At 43.5% G+C, this 12,407-nt stretch overlaps 1 protein-coding gene across 1 annotated transcript in view; it reads left to right on the top strand.

Moving 5' to 3' along the window:
• Nucleotides 1-10,750, top strand: part of SLC7A6 (solute carrier family 7 member 6) — a 29,653-nt gene extending 18,903 nt beyond the window's left edge. Inside the window, exons 3-10 of the mRNA XM_051974943.1 lie at nucleotides 1,458-1,583; nucleotides 3,558-3,702; nucleotides 4,754-4,877; nucleotides 5,186-5,289; nucleotides 5,936-6,032; nucleotides 7,172-7,321; nucleotides 7,668-7,851; nucleotides 8,445-10,750. Coding sequence (XP_051830903.1) covers nucleotides 1,458-1,583; nucleotides 3,558-3,702; nucleotides 4,754-4,877; nucleotides 5,186-5,289; nucleotides 5,936-6,032; nucleotides 7,172-7,321; nucleotides 7,668-7,851; nucleotides 8,445-8,539 — 1,025 coding nt within the window. The 3' untranslated portion in view covers nucleotides 8,540-10,750. The remainder of the gene's footprint in view (nucleotides 1-1,457; nucleotides 1,584-3,557; nucleotides 3,703-4,753; nucleotides 4,878-5,185; nucleotides 5,290-5,935; nucleotides 6,033-7,171; nucleotides 7,322-7,667; nucleotides 7,852-8,444) is intronic.
• The last annotated feature ends 1,657 nt before the right edge of the window (nucleotides 10,751-12,407 follow it).

The following is a 12,407-nucleotide window of genomic DNA, read 5'->3' as shown; positions in this document are numbered from 1 at the left end:
GCTGGTGCGGGTGAAAAGACTTCTGCAGTGAGGGTGGTACCTGGATATGTGGAGAAGATAAAGGATGACCTTTCTGATGGAGTAATGAGGGTATTTTGCATATTGTGGATGCTGGTCTTGAAAGAATTGAGGGGAAAATCTAGAAAGTAAGGATGGAGTTAAGATATTTTGTAATAGCTTTTCAGGTTTATTGAGAAAAAGTAACTTTAGGCTTGAGTGTAGCGGAGATATAAAAATCACTGTGTTTCCTTCTGACCCAGGTTTGTAAATAAATGGCATGTTTTCTGATGCCCTTGTCCTTTTTTCCTTGCCCTTGGTACAACTTGTTTGTTGGAAAGGGAAGAAATGCCTGAGGATAATACCTAATTCTAACTCCTGTTCAATGCAATACTTTGTAGTAAGTGAGAATTGTTTTGAAAATTGGAGACCATGAAATTAAACTAAGGAAAAATCAAAACCAAATCTTTTTTCTCCATGGATCTCAGTGATACTGGAAATTTACAGAGTTTATAGATTTAGAACTGGAAAGGATGTTAGAGGTCATTTAGTCCATTCTCCTCATTTTCTTACAGATGAGTAAACTGAGGCCCAAAGAAGTGTGGTATTGGAGCACTTGTGTAGGATTCAGTAGGATCTATTAAATGTTGTTGAAGTTGTCAGTAAATCAACTTGCTTTGTATAAGGCAATCTGTCTGTCTCTCTGTATTTATTTATTTTGCTGAGGAGATTGAGGTTAAGTGACTTGCCCAGGGTCACACAGTTGGGCAGTGGTAAGTGTCTGAGACCAGTTTTGAACTCAAGTCCTCCTGACTTCAGGGCTGGTGTTCTATCCACTGCACCATCCAGCTGCCTCCATCTCTCTCATTTTTGGATCACTCCCTTCTCCACTAAGTTCAGCCAGTTTCCTTCCTTCCTGCTCCCTCCACATTGAACTTGCTTCATTGATGGACTTTTTAAGCTAGTAGGAAGGTTGGGTGGGATAATTGTGGGAAGGGAGGGAGGTGGGCAGGTGTCCCAGGAATCTGTCAGGCCTAACATCTCACATTAATCATCCCTTAATTTAGCTCCTGACCTTCTTCCTGTCTGAGACTTTTCCTTGCAGAGAGAGGAGGGGAGCTGCATCAATATTGTGTGAAGTGGGAGATGGCGGGGAGTGGGAGCTATTTCATGGAGGGAATTCTCTAGTTGAGAAGAGATGGTGATGGGGGCACGTGCCTGTGTTCTCAGGAGAAGACCCAGTGCCGAGTGGTCCTCAGGGATATTTGGATTGGGAGGTGGGGTTCATTTCATTGACCCAGTTATCTAATGTCTTGTGTTTCTGGATCCAGAGTAATTTCAGGTCCTGAGTCTGAGCTGTATTGCCGATCCCTGAGCAGTTAGACAGATGGTAGGGTGGGCAGCTTCCTCTGCCCATGCCTGCCCGTGACCTGCTACCCCACGTGGGTTTTCTCTCCTAGGTCTGCTGACATTTGTGAACTGTGCATATGTGAAGTGGGGAACGCGTGTGCAGGATGTGTTCACCTATGCCAAGGTTCTTGCTCTTATTGCTATCATCGTCGCAGGCCTTATAAAACTGTGCCAGGGTAAGTTGGTCCTGGGAGGGAGAGAGGATATCAGGCTTTTCTGCTGCTGGCTTTTCTGGCAGCCGGGACAGGACCGGCGTCACCTCCCTGATGAGATGGCGACTGTGTGTTCTCTGACGTTAAGGAGGCTTTCTGGAGCCTCGTCTTGGGCACGGGCAGGAGGCCGGGCCTTGGGTCAGCTGGGTTGTGAGGCTGCAGCCCTTTTTTCTCCAGGACTTTTGTCCCATCAGGACAAGCACTGGGATACTGCCCAGTCTGCGGGAACTTTAAAATATGGAGCCCAGAGTTATGTTGGGAGAGAGGGAGGCCTGTTATGCTCGGTGTAACCAGGGTTCAGTGAAGAATGCTTTGCTGGAGACAGGCTTGGAGCAGCGGGCTAGGGAGCTAGTTTTCCTCCCTTTTTCTAACTGTGTCCTTCTCTAGTCAGGCCTCTTGTAGGCCAGCTTGTCAACTTGGGAAGCCTTGCTGCATCTTGACATTCTTCTCCCCTTATCTGTTCTGTTCCTTGATCTTTTCTAAATTTCCTGGATACCTGCTAAGCTGTCAGCTAATAAAAGCTTAAAGGTGTTTACCCCTTTCAGAAGTTTCTGGGCTCCTAGAGACCAAAAGTCTTTAGAACTCCAAAAGAGAGAATTTCCATACATGGAATCTCAGATACTGTAACAGGTAAAAAGGAAGATTATTTAGGGGCAGAGAAGCCTGCTTATTCCTCTTCAAACCTTAGCAAAAAGGTGGCATCAAAGGGGGAGTGGAGTTTGGGGTTTTTCATCACTATTTCCTGCTTGAAAGCAGAACACTGGTCTCTGAGCAAGCTCAGCTAAAGCCAGGAGAGCCAGGGCCTATGCTTGTTGTGGGAGGCTAACCATGATTTCCTAGGGCTTGTTGTTCAAGGTTCAGGGGCAGTGTGATATATTGGAAGGTGCAAAGTTTTGATATGTTGGAAGGGCCTGTTTTTGATTCCAAATTCTGTAGTACTGTCTGCGTATTCTTGCCCAAGAAATTTAACCTCTCTGGGCTTTGGTTTCCTCATGTGTAAGATGAAGGATTTAGACCCATTCAAAGACTCCTTCCCATTTATGACCTATTGGGTAAGATTATTGTATAACCTGGAATCACTTAAGTCATTTCCCAATATATTCAGACTTAGCCCTGCACCAAAGGCTCTGCACTATTGGGGTTATCAGATACTGAACACAAGGTTCAGTGGCCCTCAATCCTGAGGACCATTGTTTTCCTAAGTCTAAGAAAATCTATGTGTGTCTCACACATTCCTAGAGCTAAGAAAAAAATCCAAGGAGAGAGGTGCTGACTGGGGGACAGCTTTTTGAGCTGGAGGGTCTAATGATTATCTTACTAGCTAGTCTAGGCTCTGGGTAAAAATAGGGAGGCTTCATGGTTGGTACAACTTGTGATTTCTTAAAATGGGACAGTTAATAATTGAAAAAAGGAAAATCATGGGAATCATTCACGAGCTTGATAAACTTATTTAGAAAAATTACTCTCTGTTTCCAAGCTGAGGTTGGTGATGTCAAGAGATAGTGCTGGGTGTGGTAAAAAACTATTCTCGGTATATGGAAATCGAAACAATATTCTTATTGTTAAAAAAAAAATTGGTCAGATATCATTACTAACAAGCTTTTGGCAGGAAATGATAATTGGGGTTTTTTAAGGGTGTTATGATAAAAGGTAGCTAGAAATGCCTATATTTTTACTTTGCTGGGCTGTTCTGTTTTAGTTGAGAGAACACTGAATATATTTGGGGTGAGGGGGCAGTAGTTCTGATTTTGTTTGCACTAAAACTTTGTTTATTCTTTATTCTCTTCCCCTCTTCTCTGCTCTTAACTTCCCTCTTCCCCCAAATTTTGTCTTTCTTTTTGCTTCTCTTTCATTCTGTGTGTTTTCTATTTTGCTATCTTTCGGTTCTATGTTTCTTTTCCTTCTTCCCTCCCCTTTCTCTCCCCAACCCTTTTGCAGGACATTCTGAGCACTTTCGGGATTCATTTCAGGGCGCTTACTGGGACATGGGAAACCTCTCTCTCGCCCTGTATTCTGCCCTCTTCTCTTACTCAGGTTGGGACACTCTTAATTTTGTAACAGAGGAAATCAAAAATCCAGAAAGGTAAAGTTGAGATCATATTGCACTACTAGACTAATTTATGTTGGGAATCTTATTGGTGGTGGGTACCTTTACACAAATGATTATCTTTCCTTACATACCCCCCTTTTTTTGGTGAGGTTAAATGATTTGCCCAAGGTCACACATCTAGTAAATTGTCAAATGTCTGAGGCCGGATTTGAGCATCCCAAACTCTTCTGCCTTTTCTCTCTGCCTTTTCTCTCTCTCCTTCATTTGTCCATCCTCTTCCTCTTACCTTATATTGCTTAGAGAAGGAGAAGGATAGATGGAAAGGAGAGAGTTAGTTGGGAGGGAAGGTCATGGCTTCACTTCATCAAACATTATATACTCCTAGAGCACTAGTGTCCAACCTAGAGGAAGTGTGACTTTAGTAGTCAAATCTAAACCCTGGGCTGACTATAAGCCTGTAGCCTGAAGAGAAGTCTAAATCAATCTAGCCATGTATTCCTGCCAAAAGGGTAGAGACCTCAGGTCCCAATATGCCAACTAGGTTACTTGAATAAACCTTCCAGGAATACTCTCATGGTAGCTACATTCTTTAGATAATCATTTTTTCACCAGTTGAAAGACTCGAAATATTTTTGTGATGTTCATCTAAATGATGCCTTTAAAAGAAAAGACATGTCTTAGTGGATATTTTAAGGAGACAGCATGGTACAATGGATTTAGGGGTGGAGGATTTGCATATGGCTCCTGATTTTGTCATTTAGTACTTATATGAGTTTGGGCTCATCGATTAATCCTCAACCTCCTTATCTGTAAAATTAAGTCAGATGAAAGAACCTCTTAAGAATTCTTTCAACTCTAAATCTGAGATCCTATGACTGATACCTCAAGTAATCATGCAATTAAAAAATGTCGTGGGAAGCACCTCATTAAGGAGATTCAGTAGACCCCAAGGATTAAGGGCATATTATAGTTGCATTTTTGAATCTCATAAAGTGCTTTCCCAAAAGGGGATTCAGTTAATGTTGTTGGTCTGAAGGAAGGAGCTGCCAAGTCTCAGTGAATGATTTGATATTTTTCTTTACAGAAACTTGCCTTTGGCTATTGGAATTTCTATGCCTATTGTGACACTCATCTATATCTTGACCAACGTGGCCTACTATACAGTGTTGGATATCCAGGCCGTGCTGGGGAGTGATGCTGTGGCTGTGGTGAGCCCCCTGGCCCTAGTCCCATTTCTGTTCTTAGGCTGTCTTGGGAACAGTGCCACAAGCATTTCCTTTCCACTCTATTCTTCCCTTTACTGATGATCAGCCCAGCCTCAAACAGAGTAAGATTAGGCTGGGCCACTTACCTCTGTCTCTCCCCTTATTCTTGGGAGGGTGAATTGGTCTGTGGAAGCCATCATTTGGTCTGGAGCAGAGATTAGTCTGCAGCCTAGGCCACGTAATGCTCATCCACTTCAGGTCTTTGTGAGACGCTCTGGTCTTTGTGTTAATTTGTTTTCTTCATTTACCAGACATTTGCTGACAAGGTATTTGGCATATTTAGTTGGACAATTCCTATTGCTGTTGCCTTTTCCTGCTTTGGGGGCCTCAATGCATCGATCTTTGCTTCATCAAGGTAATATGGCTCTCGTGCTGCCTGTTTGTGTCTCATTTATGTGAATGGTTGATAGTACCAACTGGCTGGCTCTGCTAGCCTGTGAAATGACCTTTAAATGCCTTGTTTCTCTGTACCCTCCAATTTTAGGGGTGTACGTAGTAAAAGTACTTAATGCTATTGTCTTAGTAGCTAATCTAGGCTCTGGGTAAAGATAGGGAGGTTTCATGGTTAGTACAACCTGTGATTTCTTAAAATGGAACAGTTATATTTGAAAAAAGGAGAATCATGGGAATCATTCATAGGCTTTGCCTTCCTACTGCCTGAAGGCAAGGCTGTTTATATGAGCAAGCTCCATTTTAAGGGTTATCATTGGGGCTAAGAGAAGCAGGCTTTGAATTGGAAGTCTGATCAACTCTGGCTGGATTAATGTAGCTCCCTCCATCTCAGGACCCTGGTTGTCATTCACTCAGCTCTTTATAATATAAAGTTTAGGATTTTGATAATGGTGTATGTATGTGTTTGTAAGATAGGTAGATTTATAGTTATAGATGTATATGTACATGTGTAGGGGTGTGTGTGTGTGCGCGTACCCCCGCATGTTTCAGGGCTAAATGACTGTTGGATGTGGGAGAATTCTACTTAATCTAACTCCTCTCTGTTCTAGGTTGTTCTTTGTGGGCTCTCGAGAAGGTCATCTCCCCTATCTTCTTTCCATGATTCACATTGAGCGCTTCACACCTGTTCCTGCTTTGCTCTTCAATGTGAGCTTTCTTGCACTAGAAGGGAAATGGACTTATGGGGAGTAAAGATTTGCAATCTGGCTACTTTATTAGCTCTTATCTGGGGGTGATGGGGCCATATTCCTGAAGGGAGACAGGATAGTGATATTGGAGTTGGAGTTCAAGGTACTAGAATGGTTCACAACATCCTGTTGGAGCAGTGGTCCTGATTCTGGTCTGGAAAGGAAAGAGTTGGGTGTGTGCTCTTAAAGTGGTTTCAGTGAGGAAAGAGAAGCAGGAGCCTCAGAGGGTATATTGAAAGGATGGGATGGTAAAGGGATGTAGGGGGAATGTCAGAATTTCTTACACTGTTTTTGCTTGCTATCATTTTTTGCCAAAGAAATGTTTATATGATCCTGGGTAATATATAAAAATGATATGCAAATCAGACACTTATTGATAAGAAATCATAACTGCATGACCCCCACATTCATTTATTAAGACCCTTTATGTGGTTGGCAGTGTGGTATAAAGAGGAAGAACATTACCAGGAGTCAGAGGCCTTAGGTTCTAGTCCTGACACTGTCACTTACTACTCACTTTACAATTTGCAACCCAACCCATAAATCCCAGTTTCCTTGTCTATAAAATGGTTGGATAATTGGACTGCCTGCTTCCAAAAGTGATTGTGTGGCAAATGCGTTGTAAACCTTAAAGTGATATATAAATGTGAGTTGTTATTAGAATACTGTTGTTATTCCAGTTGTGTCCGACTCTTCCTAATCTTATTTTGGGATTTTCGTGGCAAAGGCATGGAAGTGGTTAGTCCTTCTCCAGCTCATTTTACAGATGAGGAAACTGAGGCAAACAGCTAGGAAGTGTCTGAGGCCAGATTTGAACTCTGGTATTCCTGACTCCAGGCCTGGCACTCTCTCCACTGGGCCACTTTGCTGTCCTGCCTATTAAGAGTATAGGAATGAATAATAACTGACCTCTTTTATTTTCACAGGGTTGTTGTAGAGGATCAGATTGGATAATACATGTGAAAGATGTAAAAGGGTTTTGTAATGATGAAGCATTGTACAAATGTTAGGTATTAATGATATGAAATGGTAAATGTCACATATCAAGATCTTCTGTGATGGCCTTTCCTTTGCAACATGAAACCTTTTTCTTCACAGTGCACCATGTCCATCATCTACCTCATTGTGAAGGATGTCTTCCTGCTTATCAACTACTTTAGCTTCAGTTACTGGTTCTTTGTGGGTTTATCAGTTGTAGGGCAGCTCTACCTCCGGATCAAGGAGCCAGAGAGGCCTAGACCCCTCAAGGTGAGGTTACTGTTCTTGTTGGCTGAAGGGAAGGGCTGGGGAGGAGGAGAGGAAACTGGGGGCTTGTTTGTGTAAGAGGCCTCCATGACCCATGGACTTAGGTCCCATTTACAGGTAGCCTGGTCACAGCCCATCCTGGTGTGTCCTTGTGAGAATTCCAGCCAGGCCGCCTGCAGTTCTGATGGGTTAAAGCAAAGACTCTCTTCCCTCTTGGCTTAAGCTATGGTCAGGAGGCTGGAGGTAGAGTGGGAGCACTGAAAGAAGTGAAGGGCTCTACATAGAGGATCTTACCATCCGTAGGTTCAGCATTGAATATTCACATTCTTCATTCTTCTTTCTCTTCCAGCTGAGTCTGTTTTTCCCTATTGTTTTCTGCATCTGCTCTGTTTTCCTGTTGGTTGTACCCCTTTACAGCGACACTATCAACTCCCTGATTGGCATTGGAATCGCTTTTTCTGGGATTCCTGTCTACTTTGTCGGCATTTACTTGCCTGCATCCAAGAAACCGCTTTTCATTGGGAAGATTCTGGGTGAGTATCTCTCCTCCTTGGTGTGAGGATGGGAGAGGGTGAGACAGGGGATAAACAGAGTGAATTCCATAGCTGGCTCGACCTGCAGGTGCTGGAGAAAGTGGCCAGTGGTATGTGGGGCGGGCAGCAAGCTTTGTCTACTAGGACTTCTGAAATTTCCACTGTTGGTCATTGCTTTAGGTTAGTTAGCACCTTCTCCAGTAACCCTCCATGAAAGTTGCAAGTTACTTGGGAGGAGGAACACAGCACAGGGTAGTTTTTTAGATCCGCTCGTTATTTGGAAAGGTACTGTTAGCAGCAACCTTCTGGGAAAGGACTTGGAGATAGGTGGGGAAGGAAAAGTTCAGAGCAGTAGAGGCTGATGAGGAACAAGGCAGCATTGGGCACTAAACCAGCCGACTAACCCACCAGACACCCCCAAAAGTAAATGGGGGGCTGAGGAGAGAACCGTCTTCCCAGGTTGTCTGAGGCTGGCTCAACTGATGAGGGCTCTGGGTGAGGAATCCCTGCAATTGTTCTCAGGAGGACCGATTCAACTGTGTTAATTTTGGAGCTAGTTTGTGAGGACGTTGTCTTTTTCTTTCTCTGTTTAGCTGCCGTTACCAAGGCCACGCAATTACTCTGCCGCTGCGTCCTGACTGAGCTGGACTTAGGGGAAGGCAGGAGACCTGAAACAAAATCTGACTAGAGGCTAGAGGCTTCTTCCTCTAAGCTGGGAAAACCAGCTGCACTTGGGTCAGCCACAAGACCCATGTGACTGCACATCCAGGAAATAGAACCTCCTGAGGCGGGGCTTGGGGGTGGGGAAGATGGCTTGTATCATCTGGAGCTCAATTTCCCCACTTGGCAGTCATCTTCTGCAATGAAAACTCCAAACCCCTTTGTGGACATGGGACAGGCTTGGGAGAGAGTCTGTGGAATGATGGAAGAGAAAAAAAAAATCAATGGTGGGGAGACCATAGTAGTAAGAAAAAAAAGTTTGTTGGGATGGGGAGGGCATGCTAGGAAAGAGAGAGATGTTGAGCCTAGAAAGAGCATGTAGCCTTCTCCCTCTGGAGTCAGACAGTAATAAGCCAGAATTCTGTAGGGAAAATGGGTCATATCTTCAATCTCTTTAAGTCAAAAATTTGGATTTCGTCAAAGGAAAGCTATTAAAACCTAAAATTCTTCCCTACTCCACCTTCTTTCTTCCTTTCCCCCACTGAGAATTCTTGCCTCAGTTTTACTTCACCAAACACAGAGATCATTAATGGTAATCTAAGTCAAATCCTTCAATTAATGATCTCAGTTTTGGGGGCCTGAAGGCAGAAGTGGAAGGAAAGGAGGGAATGTGGGCTGGGAAAGGATTCTAAGTTTTAGAAGAATTTTACTCTGACCAAATCTGTACTTTTGATTTAGGGGGATGTAACCCATTTCTTCTACAGGACTTACTTACTGCCTCTGGAGGTGGGGGGGTGGTAGAGGAGAGAGGGTAATGTGCCTTTTAAAATTGAGATTATTTGTCCAGAATAATTGGTCTCAAATTGAAACATCAGAGGCTGTGATAGGCTGGAGTGTGTTTATAATTTCCCAGATATCACAGCTGATTTACCTTAGCCTGGTTAGTTTCCTGCCGCAGGTGGAGACTTTTCCTCTTGATAAGTCAGAATTAGTCCAGCACTTTGCATTGGTGGTATTTCCAATTGCTGTTGAGTAAAGGTTGACTGTAAAGTTTCTCACACTCCTCTACTTATAACATTTTTGTACACATGGCAGGTGTGCAATGTTCACATGTACACAAGTGTGTATGTTATAAGCTCTGGCTAATGTCTTAGCAGGGAAAAAAAGATTAGCAAATTCATGATTGAGGGTTCATACTCCTTTAGTGAAGAGGAGTAATTTTATTCACTTACACAAGGCCTGTGTCTTCACTTTAGACATTAGCACATGAAAGTGTTGGTTGATCCCAGGCCCTCATTTGGAAACTTAAAAACATTTATTGCTAATTGCTTTGACAACTTATTGGAAACAAATGTGTTTAACCCTGACAGTGAAACATCTAAATCAACCCTGAGTCATGAATGACCTAATTCTTTTCTGATAAAGACAGGAGTCAGATTGTTTTTCACACACATACACACATCATGTTGATGTGTTATGTGATAGTGATTTTAGTTTTCTGAAAACTTTAGTCTTGGAACTCCCACAGACAGCACTGGCATTCTCACATACTGGTCCCGTGGCCGGATTGCCAGGATTTATATACCTCACAAGCCCTATTGCCTCAGTATGTGTCCCCGTGTGGGAAGCACACTACCTTCCCTCCTTGCTTATCCTGACTTTGAGAAGTTGGGCTACAGGAGGGCACTTTCCCTAAGTCTAGGTGGGCTGAGATCTCTCAGGAGTATGGTTTGGTTGCTTGGGGAAGGTTTTAGGTTTTTTTTTTTTTTTTTTGGAAATGTGTGGGAAGAGATGAATCACTTTTGAGGGCAGCAAGGGCCCTTTGGTAAAATCCTTCAGAACTCCTTCCCAAGCTTTAGAGCTAGGAGCCTGAGATCTCCCTTCTCCTGTGCACCAGTTTCTTGGATCCTGTCATCTAAGCTTCTTGTTGAGAGCCTCAAAGCAGACGCTAATGGGGCGTGGAGGAGAAAGGGAGATAAGTTAGTCCTAGTGCACACGTTGGTCCCAAAGACTAGAGGCCTAGATGACAGTAGTGGGTCTTTGCCCACCCGGTTTTCCTTCATGTGCAACTTGGTTGCGTTTAGTCACAGTCCCGTCTACTGCTGGACAGAGTGTCCTGCCCTGCAGGCCGGGCATGCTCCTCCCAGGGCCGGAGGCGACTGGCAGAATAATACCTCGCCTTTTATGTTGGTCCTTGTCCTTTGGCCTCAATACCAATAAAGAATGAAGATGAGAATGATTCAGTGTGCTTGTGTCCACCCTTCACTTGTATTGGCAATAGAGGTTTGGATGGGAAGATTTAACTAAGAATCTTAGTGAAATAGCCCTCTTGGGAAGGGCTCCATCATCCTGGACTGGGGAGTCTCTTCCTTGATGGCATGGAGGCTGAGAGCATGGCCCCTGCCACGCTCTCTCCCAAACAGGTTAGGCTTCTTGCACTAACAATTTGTTCCGAGTATAATCTTGAGACTAGCAGGGTACGGCTCCATAGGAGCCTTCATGGCTTGGGTTTTCCAGGTGAGCTGTGTGGGACGGGCAGAGCCTGAGATTTATTTCATTGGTATAGAAAACTCTCCCAGGTGAGGGAACAGTGCAGGTAGGTAACCTTCTGGGTGACTTGTTTAGGATCCCAGACCACTAAGAGGCTGACTTGCTGAGGACACACAAACCTAGGCTTTACAGTTCCTAAATCAGCTTTCTATGCCATTCTGCACCATATGGTTAACTTGATATTTATGTAAGTGCTTAATTTATATTCTCCTTTGAGCCTCACAACAACTTTCTGAGGTAGTACCTGGTATTATCACCATTTTATAGGTGGGAAAACTGAGTTTCAAGTTAAATGATCTCACCAGGGTCACACAGCTGATATTTGGCAGAGATGGGATTCAAACCAGTGAAGTTTATGTGTATTTTTCTAGACTTTTAGGTCTACTGAAAGCATCAACTCTGAATCATTCCAGAAGTGGAAGCCTCTTCTAGCTGCTAAGGCATGGTTGTTTGTATTAACCTGGGGTTGGGGGTGGGGGGGTGGGGGGTGTAGCAACTGCAGCTTTTTGTCTCTCAGTGCTACTGCCAACAATTCTGAGCCCTGGGACTAGTGGAGTGCCCCTAGGACATGACTGTTTCTCAAAGATTAAATTTTTTTTTCAAAATTAAATTCTTTAGCAATAATTTCCTTCTCACTTCCTGCCTGAACTCCTGGGAGCCTTGCCACTTTAATGCACAAATTAGCTCAAATCTGTGCCAGTCTGGTGCTTTGCACTTTCCCTTATGTGAGATAATTTCTTAAATATCAGATCTCATTGAACTCTTGTCTAGAGGGATTTGAAGGCCCCTGACCCTGTGCTATTTTGCACATAAGGGATTCTTTTGGAGTGATCGTTGCCTTCCAGTGGCTTTGGGAGCTAATAAATTGGTGGTTAATCCCACAAGTTTCACTTAAAAACAGTGCTGTTATTTGAGACATTTTGATGTGAAGATAAACATTTTTTTCCATTGACTATCTGGGAGAGTTTAGCCACCACATGCTTAGTGAATGACATCACTTTGGTGACATCTGGTTCTTAATGTTACCACACTCCAGAGCTGGTGGCTCTTCTGTATTAACGCAGCAACAGATCTTGTCGACAGGGCATATTCTCTTGGTAAACCCACTAGGGTGTCCTTCCCTTAATTAGTTCCCTTGGTCCAGGCCTTAGCCTTTTGTTAATGAAGGGAAGGTAGTCTGCTACTAGAGAACTGGAAGTTAGTGTTCTACAGGACTATAAATCGACCTTTCTTCTGTACTCTGGGACAGGCTCCGGGAGGCATATGCTAGGTATTTGAAATTATTTACTTGTTTTAATCCCTACTTGAGTTGGAACTTTAATGAAGTTGTGAAGTAAACTCTTTAA

The sequence above is a fragment of the Antechinus flavipes genome, chromosome 2 (genome assembly GCF_016432865.1).
Source record: "Antechinus flavipes isolate AdamAnt ecotype Samford, QLD, Australia chromosome 2, AdamAnt_v2, whole genome shotgun sequence".
In the NCBI taxonomy this organism is placed as follows: Eukaryota; Metazoa; Chordata; class Mammalia; order Dasyuromorphia; family Dasyuridae; genus Antechinus; species Antechinus flavipes.
This window is presented reverse-complemented; position numbering and strand designations above follow the sequence as displayed.